At 35.3% G+C, this 14,899-nt stretch overlaps 2 protein-coding genes across 2 annotated transcripts; one reads left to right on the top strand and one right to left on the bottom strand.

The window, feature by feature from the left end:
- Positions 1 to 687: 687 nt before the first annotated feature.
- PRMT6 (protein arginine methyltransferase 6) lies at positions 688 to 7,404 on the bottom strand. The gene is made up of 13 exons (XM_086231557.1): positions 7,045 to 7,404; positions 6,533 to 6,598; positions 6,152 to 6,220; positions 5,668 to 5,703; positions 5,278 to 5,343; positions 4,645 to 4,713; positions 4,409 to 4,486; positions 4,049 to 4,127; positions 3,108 to 3,202; positions 2,293 to 2,377; positions 1,820 to 2,016; positions 1,327 to 1,445; positions 688 to 1,234 (listed from the first exon to the last, which is right to left on the bottom strand). The coding sequence occupies exons 1-13, from the start codon at positions 7,315 to 7,317 to the stop codon at positions 1,192 to 1,194; spliced, it is 1,275 nt and encodes a 424-aa protein (XP_086087683.1). The 5' UTR covers positions 7,318 to 7,404; the 3' UTR covers positions 688 to 1,191.
- Positions 7,405 to 8,408: 1,004 nt separating this feature from the next.
- On the top strand, positions 8,409 to 14,837 carry LOC147295887 (mitochondrial import receptor subunit TOM40-1-like). The gene is made up of 11 exons (XM_086231611.1): positions 8,409 to 8,696; positions 9,506 to 9,587; positions 9,683 to 9,785; positions 9,890 to 9,985; positions 10,094 to 10,144; positions 10,578 to 10,643; positions 11,507 to 11,608; positions 12,660 to 12,728; positions 12,806 to 12,889; positions 13,859 to 13,954; positions 14,506 to 14,837. Exons 1-11 carry the CDS (start codon positions 8,561 to 8,563, stop codon positions 14,560 to 14,562), a joined length of 942 nt encoding a protein of 313 aa, XP_086087737.1. The 5' UTR covers positions 8,409 to 8,560; the 3' UTR covers positions 14,563 to 14,837.
- The last annotated feature ends 62 nt before the right edge of the window (positions 14,838 to 14,899 follow it).

Genomic DNA, 14,899 nt, shown 5'->3' with positions numbered 1-14,899 from the left:
TATTTTTCATTTAAGTCCCTTAAGTGAACATTATTGTTTGCTCATATACCCAGCAACTATTTTCTTCAAAACTTTTATTTCACCCTTATATAAATAATAATAAAAAAAAACCTAGCACCCCGCAACCCGATTGCAGAAACACCACCCCTTGCCCTCCAATCTTTCCGGTGGTACACCGGAGACCCCTCCCTCGACCACCTCCCCCACAAGCTTTTCTTTGCTGTAGTTATAGTGCATGTTGCTACTTATTAGAGTTATGGTTGCAATTCTCTTTCTTCTACAAAGGAGAAGCTGAGAGAGAGAGTGAGAGAGAGAGAACAGAGCAAAGACGATGAAGAGCAAACGAGAAAGAGGGAACAATGGGACAAATTCAAAGGCTCAAAAGCTCAGAATCACTGTGAAATCAGAAGAGTGTGCAGATTCTACCTCAACAACAGCCATTGACTTGAGATTTTTAGATCCCTAGGGCCCCATTTCCTCCTTATATTTTTTTCAGCTCTAAATATTGGCTTATCAAGTCACAAAATTACGACTTGAAGTAAACCTCTCCACAAGCAGAAATGAAGTTAATTTGACCCTTCTTAGACGTAGACCCTGCAATTATAGGAATCTCGCAGAAAAATCTAATGCAGAGAAGGGGATTTGGGAGAAAATATAAAGAAGAATATAAATACAGAGGCCATAACATTGAACATCAATTTCCAAAATCTTAATATGATTATAGTAGTACAAATGGTGAATAATTGTAATTTGTTACAGATGATTCCACTCACAAAATTTTAGTTAGTGGTCGTCAGCTCAGTAGCACACCATTTCTAAACTGAAAATCGCACATGATCGACTTCACAATGACACAAGTACATGACTCCCTTCCCTTGTCACCGCTTATATCTGTCTGAATTGTAATACAACCTCAACAATATAATGTACTAACTCAGCATTAACATTCTTAAAGCACAAACAGGGTTAATATCAAATCTTTCCTAAAATTAATTCACCTATGTCTAATAATAAGCAGTTTTTCTTCATTAAGCTTTGTAAGGAAAAGTTATTGCAATGTCACCCAGAAAGGTCTGCAAAGAAGCAAGGTCTGCAGAGAGTTGGGGGCAGCAAGAAAGGCACGGGGTTAAGCAATGTAATGACTTGTCCATGCTTCCCTTCAAATAACCATGCAGGAAGTAATTACTAGAATCACCTCATTACTGATTCTTTTACAAAGGATCTTCCACCCGAGCTGCAAGAGCAAAGATAAATTATGAGTAGAACAAGCTATCTGTGATTTAACATTTTAACCAATGTCTTAATGAAATGTAAGCCAACACTCACGCATATTCAAGGTGGATATTCATGAATCGACGGTTTTCTTTGCTTTGTGATAGTGTTACAGAACCTTCAATGAGTTGATCTTGCTCCACCTCTATTGGGTCATAAAAGTATAGCACAGTCTGTAATATTAACTCATTAGATGGACTGAGAAAAGTTTACAGTATGATATAAAATATCTTAGAAAGGGGTTAACTACAAAAAATTTATCCAGTTATGACGAGACTGAATGATTCTCTGCTTCCTGGCAAAACCTAAACGGTATTCTATTTTGGGACTGTTTAAGCATTGTAGATCCTTCACATGGTGTGTTATCACTTAGCTGGCTGGGTGTGGGTTGTGGGGTCATAGTTGACACCCTTTAATTCAATTGAGTATTGGCCAAAAAAAAAAAACACTCAATTGAGTACACCTGGGAGTTATAATGTTTGCATGTATGTGTAGTACGTCAACAAATAGCAGGAGAAGAAGTTAGAGAAGTGTAAAGATACTGTACCTGTTGCCAATGCGTAGGAGGGTCCTCAGGTGCAGTGGACAGCACCAACGCTTCATTGGGATTTGCTCGTTTCTTCCTCTGCTGGCCATCCACTGAATGAGTGTCAATAAGTGAGGACGGTGCATGATTATTTGTAGAAGCTATTGCAGGTCCACTGAATTCGACATCAAACCAAAATGCAAAGCCATGTAGTGGAGCTGTAAATTAAGGAATAATTAGAACCACAACTGCTTCTACTGAAGAAAAACTAATTAATTTATTCATTTCCATTTAAATTAAGATGAAGAAAAGGCCGTTTAATTCTTCTGGGTTGAGAAGTGATAAAACTGATCAAATGCAACCAGAAGTTTTCGAGATTAAAGAAAAATGTAGTGAAAACAATAATTAGACAAAAAGAATTGAAAAATATATACGTGCACGGACACACACACACACACACACACATTTTGTTAGAGAGAGAGAGAAAGAGAGACCTCGCATCATTGATTTGAACTTATAGCTTGTTGTAACAGATTCTAGCTCATGAAGCGTAATCGTATGGCAGTCCACATGCTTAACCTACAACCAATTAGTAAAAGCATGACACTTTAGATTGTATACTTTTCGCACACACACAAACAGAAAATACTAATGAACAATGCTCTTCAGATCATGGTTTAAAAGGGCATCTGAGGAGGCGAGGCTGCTTAAAATAGAAAACCTCTTAATGATCTCAACTTCGCCAAAAAGAGACCTTCGAAGTGTTCTAATGAGACATATTCATCAGAATAAGAAGTCTGCATATTGAGAATTGATAATTTTTACCACAGAACTTGCGATTAGTGATCAAATCCATCTTCCCTTTTTACATACTCTTCCAGTCTTCCTAAAGCTGTACTAATTGCATCCAACACAAATTTAGAAAATTTACAAACTCAAATTTTGCTTTCTGATTTGTAATTGTAATTTGGAGATAAAAGCAGAAAACAGGAAAAGATAACATAAATAAACGAGCCATTCACCTTTTCAAAGTGAACACTTTCTGTAGTATGTTCATAAGAATGAAATAAACTTGATCAGTTTTTTGTAGGTTCTGAATCCACTATTTAAAATAGTCAAATGAAGCAAGAAAGTACATGTGTCTTTTTTATATTGGGTCAAGCATGTATAATTAAATATGAGTAAGAATACAAGAGTAAGTTTGATGAAATTTTTATAAAAAAAGTACATGAATATAAGTGCCTTCTTCTCAAGAGATCCACAAGGAGATGGACGGCTATCAAAACAAATGAATATTGAGAACACTCACCACATGTGGCCATGTTAAAACATTCTCACCCACGATTGTCTCAACACATGGTTCTTCAAACGCACACTGTTTTGCCAATGGCAACATGGCAGACACTGCAACAAATACAACAATAACAGAAAAATGCTAGATATCAAGGACCTCATACATGTACACTAACTAGAGAAGTAATAGTAGCAAATAGTTAGAAATTCTTCCAGCACTTAGTAAAAAATCATGCCCAACTATTTTAAAGCATCATAGACAAATTTAGATGTGCCAAGGAAGTTAAGACCCCAAATTTTCCCTTTGTAGACAACATTCATACTTGCAAACAATCAGAAATTCTTAGATTATATAAATGAAATGGTTTCTAAATGAATGTTGTTACTAAATTAACACATAAGGACTATTTAAAAAAAAAAAAAAAAAAAAACAACATAAGGATTAAGAGAGCTTTTTGTTTTTTTGTTATCAATTACAAAATTTTCAAACTGTTGAGGGGGGGGGGGGGGGGGAAGAGAGAGAGAAAGAGATATTTGAATTTAATAGCTCCTCTATAGAGTAAGTGTGCCTACCAGCTGCGTTAAGTCCCGGCCACAATTCCATATATGACTAAGGTTGAAAATATTAATTCAGCAACCTTGTTCAGAATGTATGGGCAAAGGCAAATGTTGAATGGAAAAGTATACTTAATGTATCAATTTTCACGCACAAGGACACAATAAAGAAAGGATATTAAGTTACACAATTTTACACATGGAAAAGAGAAAAAAAGCATTAAGCATCATCTTCAAGGACCCAAAAAACTCAGACCAAAAAGGGAGAAAAAAAAACCCAATAAACAACCAAATCCAAGCATAAAAATGGTGCTACAAGTTCAGACCATCTAAATGTGATAGGAATCCAAACTGTCCATAACAATTAAAAATATCATGTTAATATTTAACATGTGTACTCACTATCAATTCCATAAACATTGCGCCAGAAATCAATGCTTTCACTGTATCTATCAGAATGTGTGATAGGTGCCATGTACAGCTGCAAACATACAAAATAAAAATCAGCATGACAAAAAATTCATATCGCACAACTGCTAATATTGTACAAAGAAGTGCTTGACGAAGCTGCATCCCAAGTTCCCAACTACGCAATTTGATAATAAACAAGTTAACCACATATGGGGCTGGCACAGAATACATTTGGCATAATTGTTAATTCAATGATATTGAGGCAGCACCAGGACAGATCTCATAAGTCATAACTACAGATGCAGAGGTCACAATAATTGAAAGACAAAAAGAAAAGAAAAAGAAAAATACCGTTGCATTTGAAGGAAGTATAAGACCTCCAGGTTTTAGCCAGCGATCTCTGGCCGTAATGACACTTCCCAGCATACTCTATATTGAAAAGCAAGCATTTCAACAAAAGAAATGGACTTCTTATCATATGGTTGCAAACCATAAAATAAGTCCATGGACATGTGTGTTCTGAGGTACAATTCTAAATGAGCCATAATTCAATATACAATAAGGTATACAAAAATATTAACAGCTACCTCATACAGAAGCATGTAGCCCATCCACTCTGAAATAATAACATCAACCTCCTCATCAATGTCAACATCCTGAAGAACTAACATTGTCAGCAATAACATTCTCAACTTTGTAATTCAGATTAAAAAGCCAGTGCAAGGAAAAGCAAAGCCTTTATGAGAATACAATAAAGATTACTTTTCATGGCTTCTAGTAGCACTTGAAGCAGAAATGCAGTGTTGACAATAGAAATCTCTCTCTTAACGCACATTATATAAGACCACCCAAAATTTTATTTTTAACTAAATCATTCAAAAGATTATCTAGAATACTTCTCTTGCAGAAACTGTTTCAAGGCCACTACCAATGACATCATTTCAGATAACTCAATTCACATCCTAGAAAAGTAGCAACTCTGTCTACCAAATTTACCCCCCCCCCCCCCCCCCCCCAAACACACATACATTCTCTCTCTCCGGCCAAAGAACTAACTGCTTTCACCCATAATAAAGGTATGAATTTCATGCTTCCTATTATTTCTAAAGTTAATCAAGAAGATGACAAAGCCTGCTTGTTTCATGAGCAGAATTATAATAATAAACAACTCTTTAAAAAGCAAACAAAAAAAAAAAAAAAAACTGATCGTACAAGCCTACCTCAACACGCCCATGTAGTACAATGACTGTTTCAGATAAATTGTTCGCTTTCACAACTTCATTTGCCTGCTTACAAAATAAAAAGATCAATCCAAATTCCAAGCCCAAACCACAAGTTCCAGTTCTTACAAAGTTCATCTTGATGAGAACAAACTTTGGTTTTTCAGACACAAGATGCATGAAATTCAAGTTGAAGATACATAAAAGCAATTTTTCAATCAGCTACTTTGTGCATCAAAGCTTCAGAGTTCCAGAGTTTCAGAGCTTCAGAGCTAAGTCTAATGAGACATTTTACATTCAAACAAATGGACTGAAAAGACCAGAATAAATGAAGGAATATAGAATTACATCGAGTGCAGAAAAAGTAACGTGCATAACTACAACAAATACCTGCACTGCAATGTCACTTGCATCAACAGCATATACCTGGTAGGTTGTAACACAAAACATAAGATAATCTTATAAATAAAGAAATATAATGCCAATATGACACAGCATGGACCACACCGAACTTACAGACATTAACACCAGTATAATGGAGAAGAAGGGGAAGAAAATCCAATTTTATTCATCAAATATTAGATGGCAAAGAAAGAGCAAATTATAGTTGGGGCAATTACAAAAGAAAAAGGCATTAGGATATTATTCACATATGGACTCATAGCACATTGTGAAACCCCATGCATCAAATTATTTCTGAATCATTAGATAAAAGGAGTAATCTGACACTAGAAATAACTAAAAACCCTTAAGTGAAATACATAACATCCTTCAAACAGAACATTTTTCTGAATGTAAAAAAGGTAATCATTGCAACTAATCACATATATCTTATATGCAAATTTATCAAACAGTTATCTAAAAGACAGCTTACACGTTTTGCACCAGCCTGAGCACAAAATATAGAAAGAATGCCTGTGCCACAGCCAACATCCACTACAACCTGCAAGCATTATTAAATTGAAAATAAAAATGAGGAAGTGACTATATAAACAACGTTCCTCCATAAAAGATCCTTCAGGACTGAGCAAAATAGGCATGTCCAACACATGTGAGAATATGAAGCCCCCGTTACCGTACATTCATATACATAAGGTATATCTTATAAATTACTATGATTCAATGAAATTATCGTTAAATGTACTTCAAAACAGGTATAACAGAAGGAATTACAAAAATCAACAAAATAAAAAAATATTTTGGCATGAATTATATATCATTTCTTAACTACAATTACAACTACTGAACTACATACTTTGCCTGCTATAGAACTCTGGTGCTGCATAATTGCCGTCCTATAAGTTTCAGTGCGTACACGATCCTGTATGATGACATTTTGCCACGTCAGTCAATAATTTTTATGACATCAAAAGAATAGCCATACAATGTATTTCCAATGACACAACAGCAGAATCTATTCCCTTGAAAATGACACAGAATGGTAAACAAAACATAGTGATATTACCGCCCAAATAATTTTATATGGGTTCTTATTCGCATTCCCAGATCAGAATTGAGATGCGTTCTTATGCAAGAAGAAAAACAACGTGATGAGCATTAATAACAATGGGAAAGCCCACAAAGCTAAATGTCATATTTTCAGCTGCCATCAGCGCCATTGAAAACTCAAAGCGAATAAATTTCAAAAGAAGTAAAACAAAATGAGACCCAAAAAATAGACTAACACTTTGGGAAATTTGTAATCGACTCTGAAAACCCAAAAGGAAATATCAGCAAAAACAAGCAGAGTCCCATAGTCAAAAGTACCTTGATCATTTCTTCGTGAATACCAACGTGGGCGTAGGAGTGGAAGTAGGCCATGTCGAAGTCCGTACAAGGCGCTCCCGGTTGTTGTTGTTGCTGCTGCTGCTGCTTATTATGCTCAGAAACCCTAAGCCCACCAACATTACCACCACTGCCATGGCTGTCTCTCGGGTCACGTGACCTGGCACGTGTTCCACGGCGGAATCTATCTCTCTGACTCATTCCGTGCTGCTGCTGTTGGTGGTAGCCGTTACTGTAAGCCGGGCTCGAGTTCATTGTTTTGGTGCAAATTCGCTCGCTCGCTCGCTCGCTCGCAGTCCCAATTATGAGGGAGAAGAAAGAAAGCGCCGTTTAACGTTTGCACCAAATATTTCTTTCTTTTTTCAGCCTGCATTATTTTATTATTTTTATATACAATACAAGTCGATTAATTACTATTAATTACAAATTATTACCAAAAAGTCCATAAATTCAATTTAGCTTTTTTCTCAACAATTTTTATTAATAAAAAAAAAATTAGAAAATGACAAAAAAAACTCACCTTACCCACCCATTTATTATTATGGATAGGTCACGACTTCACATGCATCGTCCAATGTTAACGGGTCACCCTTTCTCTCTTTTTATTTCTCTAGTCTCCCATGCTCGAGGCCATCAACTTTGCCGACCTCTAGATTAAAAGTCGACCACCTCCGTATAGAAGCCAACAAGGTTGTCAACCTCCATCATGAAAAAAAGAGAGAAACAAAATAAAAATAAATATAGAACAAACAGAATAGGGGTGGAACCAAAATTTGATATTTGTGGCAGAGAAAAACTATAACATAGAGCTTTATCATACAACTTTTTTCCTATAAACTATTAGTGTCTATTCATGTTGGAATGTAATTTTTGACGAGTACTTATGGTAAGTGTTTGAGGAAGGGGAGTACTAGCTTAATTGTTCAATTTTTTCTTTACAAACACATAAAAATACAAAATAAAAGTATGATAAATAAGAAAAAACATGTATGATTATTCTAATCAATATGATTTTTGTTTGATTAGTATTTTTTTTATTTTATAGTAATTAGGGAATATTTCTTCATATTTCGTTTATTTTGTATATAATTTTTCTTCATTTTCGTTTATAATTAATATTTCTTCAATTGGTAGTTGGTCTTCTAATATAGGATTTCATTATTTTTGTAGTGATGCTTATTTGTAAAATGTATAATAATAATATAATATAATTTTTTATTGTCAAATATTTGACATATTATATTGTGTAATTAACGATATAGCGCAAAAGAAAAAGAAATTATAATTTTTACATGGTTATCTGGATTTGTGCATATGGTCCGACGTCGATGGGCAGATTAGGTGGATTCTATGGGTGACGTGGACGGTGAGGATTTCACAGCGGAACCCACCAAGAATGAAGTAACCCCAAACCCTTTCTTAAACGGTTTAAACCCCAAAAGCCCCGACTCCCAGTTCTCTCTGGCAGTCTCACACACAAGCAAAGCAAAGCAAAGCAATGGCGGGTGTTGTACCTCTAGCTACCACCACGCAAAGCGAGGCAGCGGAGAAGAAGAAGACCAAGGATGAGAAAGTGGACTACATGAACTTGCCTTGCCCCATACCATATGAAGAAATCCACCGCGAAGCTCTCAGTTCAGTATCAATTTTTATCACTTTACTTATAATGCCACATCGCTTCTAATTTGTTCTCTCCGTTGTGTTTCCATGTATTAGTTTGTTTAATTTAATTTAAGCTCATTGTTGGTCTGCATATATATTGGTATTGGATTTTCACTTTTGACTAATGATGGAATAAATAGATTATTTGGTTTATTAGCTCAAGTGTTAAAAAACCCTAACCTTGAAGAACATGTAGGTGCTGGTAAGTGGTAGTTGATAACTCTTTTGTGTTTTTTCGGGCTTTTTTTATTTTTGGGGTTTTGTTAGTTGGGTAAGAGATATTACTGTTTTGATTTTATCTGTTTTGGGTAATTCATACAACTTCACGTTGAAACATTTGAAATCTGAGTGCGTGGAATTGTTCTTTTTAAAATAAACCGAGTTAGTCTTCTACTGTGGGGTTTGTTGCATTCTAAAATTAAAGGAGGTTGAAGAGTGGGTTCTCTTCCTGTGTAGGGAAAAGGGATTTAGTTGAAAAACACTGACCATGTTATGCTTGTGCACAGTATTTATTTCATATCATGGAGCATTGGAAATATTGATTGGCCATTGCTTTGAGCAATAAGATGGCAACAATAAAAGTGATTCTTTTTTTAATGATTGATTCAGTCTCATCTCATAAACCTCTCATAGCGTGATAAAACATATTATCTAATTGAACTCAGAGCCCAGAGATGGTTTAGAATTTGTTTTCCGATCCCTTAGTGTCACAACTGGCTTCTGAAGTGTTTGTTGAGTACGCTCTCATCAGTATTTTGCTGCTCATACATTTTTTTGGCAGTGTCTTTAAGGCCAGAACTTTTTGAGGGGATGCGCTTTGATTTCACCAGAGGACTCAATCAGAAGTTCTCCCTGAGCCACAGGTTTTTGTTTCCTCTTCGAGCTTTTTTTTATGCATTCCTTATAAATTTTTTATTTTCTTCCTTTTATTTTGCTGACTCTTTTGACCTTCCGTTAGTGTATCCATGGGACCTACGACAATTCCTTCTCAATCTTCTGAGTCCATAAAAATCCCTACTGCTCACTATGAGTTTGGTGCAAATTTTATAGACCACCCTAAGGTAGGTAGCCGCCACCATTGTTACTTATCCTGAAACCTCTAGTGTAAGTGGTGGAAGCATTGATGTTTTGTTTTTTGTTGGGGGTGGGGGGGTAAAATTTTTAGTTGATGCTTTTTGGGAGGGTATTAACGGATGGGAGACTTAATGCAAGAGTGAAGTATGACTTGACTAGCAATCTCACTTTGAAGGCTAATGCTCAGGTAAAATTATGTCAATTTCATCTCTGGATACGCTGTCCCTTTCTTTCCTTTTGTGTAGAAATGTGCAAGTAAAGACATTATTGTGTTATTTTTTCTTTTTATTTTCAGCTTACAAATGAGCCGCATATGTCTCATGGCATGGTCAATTTTGATTACAAGGTAAGGGCACTCTTCTTACCATCTTTATTTTGCATTTTCATGCTACTCTATTATAATTAAAGAATTACAGCGGCTATGTTTCTTTTAGATGAAATAAATTTATCCAAGTATCATTGCAGAAAAAGTTAGAGGGATGCAAGAAGTACATATTTTATCTATCTTCTATGCAGCTCCATTATGAATGCTTACAAGATAATATCCATTATGTCCATGTCTGTTGTTCCTAGGGTTCAAGTGTTTTTTAGCCGAAAAAGATGCTGTGGTGGTAACCATTACATATTTCAATTTACATGTTTCTGTTGTTCAGGAACAATTCAATGTCCTAGGGGGCATTCAGCTTTGTTATAATTCTCCAAGATTAGGTTTAAGAGTACATGTTCTCAATTGTGATATGATGCATTCATGTTTTTGACCTTTTTCTTTCTTTATACAGGGTTCAGACTACAGATCCCAGATTCAAATTGGCAATGGGGCCTTATTTGGAGCGAGTTACATCCAGGTAATGATATACTCTTTTCCCCCCCTCCAAATAATGTAGAAACTGGTACCAAACAATTTAATTACGTACCCATGGATTTATTGGGATGTTGGTATCAAACATGTCTTATAATAGTCTTAGAGTTCCAGATTTAAGTTACTTATCAAAGAAAAAAAAGGTAAGATGCAAAAATAAATAAATAAAAAGACAAGAAAATATTTAATAGCTAAAGAGAGTTTCAGAGTTAAGTGACCTGTTTCTATGTTTCATGAATGATCATGAGATATGGACCATGAGGATAGTCTTGGACAACAGTCCTTGGAAAATCCCTAAATTGAACTGGGTGAACAAGTTCAGTTAATATTGGACAGAACACTTTCTGAAGCTAGTTTCTGAAGATTCATCTCTAACCTATATTCCTATTTCCTTATAAATACTAGCAGTGATAATATCCTCTTCAAGAAAATGTTGCTGTGCCTGTTTTGATATGTAACAGATTTTTTTTTTATAAAGAAAGTAGTTTGTTCCATCACTTTTTTAAAAATAATTTTCTGTTTAACTGGTGTCTGAGCTCTGATGGTATTGTAATATTTCAATTATGACACTGATAAGTGATATCTATTTAAATTGTGAGGTTTATAAATTTTGTAGCTCAATCTCAACAATTATTATCTGAAAAAAAGCTCTGCTTTTGAAGCCACTTTTTTGTCATTGAATTTTGCATTATTGTTATATTAATTGATTATAGGCAGCACAGAAATGCTGTATATATCTCAAAGATGAAGATTTTTTGGTAAAGTAGGCCATTGCAGATGGTTTATGCAAGTGTCCTTACGATTACATACAAGATCTTTTTGTGACTAAATCTGCCCATATTTTTGCAGTCGGTGACTCCACATTTTTCTTTGGGTGGTGAAGTATTTTGGGCGGGTCAGCATCGAAAGTCAGGTATCAGTTATGCGGCACGGTTCAACACTGACAAGATGGTATTACAGCTTTTCTTTCATCCCTCATCACATGTTTTGTAGCCAAATGATCTATCATCCATATCATTTTGTATCTTTTGTGCATTATCATTACTTTTTTGATAAAAAACAAAACTTTTACAGAGAAAGGTAAAAAAGGTACAAGGAAAGATGAACAAGAGAATAACGAACAACTAACTGCAGAGACAGAACAATATTACTTCCCCCAGTCAAGATAAATCATACTAAAGGATTGTTCTAAAATGGTTGACTAAGAAGAAGCCCACAAAGACACCAAAATTTGCTCCTCCCCAAAAGAAATTTCACCTCATACATCTTACCTTAAAATATTCTATTGTTTCTTTCCATCTTAGCAATCCAAAAAACTGTCAAAACTGCACAGTGACACAGAATACTCACCTTATTTGCACTAGCTCCCAATAAATCCTCTGCCAAAGGAATAACACTCTGTAGGAGAAACATCCACTATTCCATTCGCTTGCAGCAACCTCCCCCAAATTTGAGAGACAAAAGAGCGATACAGAAAGATATGATCTATACTCTCAGAACCTCTATAGTATAAGAACAGCAATAAGGTGATAAATAGGTATTTAATCTTCTTTGGTTCACATCAAAGGTGTTAATTTTTTCTTGGACCATTCAAGGCTCCAAGCTAAAACCTACCAAATCATCTTAAAAGGCACAATAGTCAGATCAACATGGTTTTTTAACAAGGAATGGAAAATATTTACCAAAAAAAATCCCAGAAGCAGAACCCCAAACACGTATATTAGGTCTTGTAGGGCAAGTTATGACAATTCTTTCTTGTTCAAATCATGACTAAAAGTCTAGTTAAAGAATTGTTTATCATTATCATTATTGAGTAGAATGACCATAAAGTATTGATTTTTTCCCACGTTGCTGCACAAGATTGTGCATTGAAGTTTCTGTAAATAAAGAAGAGAAGTCTTTTTTCTTGTTTCTTTTTGGTTTTATTGTGGTGGGCATAATTATAAGCAAAGGCATTTTGATTTTCTTTAAACTCGTGCAATGCTCTATGTCATGCCTGTAGGTTGCCACGGGGCAGGTTGCTAGCACTGGAATGGTTGCATTGAGCTATGTCCAGAAAGTATCTGAGAAGGTAAAGAAAGTTGTGTTATTCATACATTTAGGTAATATGTTATCTAGCTATAGTTATTATACTGTGTATTTATGTAGGTTTCACTAGCATCTGACTTCATGTACAACTACATGTCAAGAGATGTCACGGCAAGTGTTGGGTATGATTACATCCTCAGACAGGTAGATTCTACTATTGCAAATGTTCTAATATATATACAATGTACTTATGAAGGAATATACATTATATTAACAGTTCATGATTAACAAAGAGTGGTATTACGTGGGAACTTTCTGTACAAATGTTTCTTTGGAAAAGCATCCCTGAGAAGCTGGGGGACAATATATATTGTTTTGGTTAAGTACAAAAGGTTCCAATAAAGATCATCATACACAATGGCCATGGCAATTTTCAAAAGTACTACTTTGTTGCTTCTGAGAAGCTGGGCTGGATATTTATTTTAGGCTCAGATCAGATTCAGAAGTTCAGTAGATTTCATTAAACACAATGGCCATGGAAACTCTTAAAGTTTCTCTTGCGTTTTGTGAAAAGCAGCTTACAAACAGTATAAACAACTTCTGTAGTGACTTATTGAAATTTACCATATATGATGGAGGTTGCTTCTGTTATGAAGGACAGAAACTACCCATACAAAAGCCCCAGAAAATGCAGTCATGCTCTACTGTGGGTAGTCCTGTCGATAGGACTGAAAAGAACAACTTTCCTATTTCTCTTTTTTTTTTTTGTTCTTTCATGTTTTTATATTTTTATTTTTTAACTACATTTGTTTGTAGAAGAGAGGTAACAAAGTATTGACTTGAGTTGGCAGATCCAGAACTATCATATAAGGATTAAGGAAATTGACACCTTTTGGCTGTGGGCATGGAGACAGGTTGACACCTGTTCTACAATAGCAAATATCTATGTTCCCTACACAGAAAGAAACAGCACATAAATAAGTGTTTTCTCTTTAACAGATGGAGAGTAAAGAGGGGTTAGGGGGTGGGGTAGGTCTAGGTTTTAGAAGAAAGGAGAGATTTCTGGGTTCCAGGGTGGGGTTTGGCACTGTTTACGTGACAATAACCTTGATTTGCATGGTCAGACTCAAGAAATCATATAAATATCTAATCTTTTTCTTCTGCTTGGTTCAGAGTCGTCTTAGAGGGAAGATCGATTCCAATGGCTGCACGGCTGCTTTTCTAGAAGAGAGATTAAGTATGGGTCTTAATTTCATTCTTTCGGCAGAGGTGAGAAATCTGCTTGATTTAAATTGATACATTGAATATTTTGGGAGACATAGGAGAATCATTAAGGAGGCATTTTCAAACTAAGAATCTTGATTATGCATGTGTTTGTGTGTTCATGTACATACATACATACATACATACATACAAATGGAGATTCTCCTTGTGGTGTGTGTTTTTCTGTTCCCATCATTCATACAATTGAGATTGATTTAGAGTCATGAGAATTGGAAGCCTGTTTAAATATATCCTTTAGGGTGGTTTCCTTGCTGTTATTATACTGAGAAATTGAGGATGTGAAGCTGAATGTTCTATGGCAGAAAATTGGCTTCCTATAGATGCTTATATTGAGCCTTTGTCTTCAATGCGGTGATATTATTGATCCTCTGGACATTTATATTTGAAACTTTTGTTCTTGCCGTACTATGAAACCAGTGGCTAGGCCCATTGGATGGTTTGTCGCACATATAAATGTGGTGGAGATGCATCTTTTCTTGATCTTTCTAAGTCATATTTCCTAACATTAACATGACCTTACACTTGCTATTTTGCAGATAGATCACAAAAAGAAAGACTACAAATTTGGGTTTGGGTTGACAGTAGGAGAATAGATACATAGGCTGCAAAGCTGTACTAGAAATTTTATATGAGGTCAAAATTACTATTGCGGGTATTCTGTTTTTGTATTTTTATTTTCTTTTCCCTTTGAAGATGAAGGAAATTCATTGTATTGACTACTGAGTATTGCGATATTTTTTGCGGGCAGAACTTCAGCTGCTTGCAAAGCTCTAGGATTTGTATTAACTGATCTGGCAGTTTGAAGATGTTTTTACTCAAGTTGCAGAACTTGACGATAATGGAAATAAAAAATATTTGTCATATTAAAGGTGTGATCATACAAGGTGGGGCATTTGGTAATTGGCATATTTGGTATCTATCTATATATAT

The sequence above is a fragment of the Dryas octopetala genome, chromosome 2 (assembly GCF_963921425.1).
Source record: "Dryas octopetala chromosome 2, drDryOcto1.1, whole genome shotgun sequence".
Taxonomy (NCBI): Eukaryota; Viridiplantae; Streptophyta; class Magnoliopsida; order Rosales; family Rosaceae; genus Dryas; species Dryas octopetala.
This window is presented reverse-complemented; position numbering and strand designations above follow the sequence as displayed.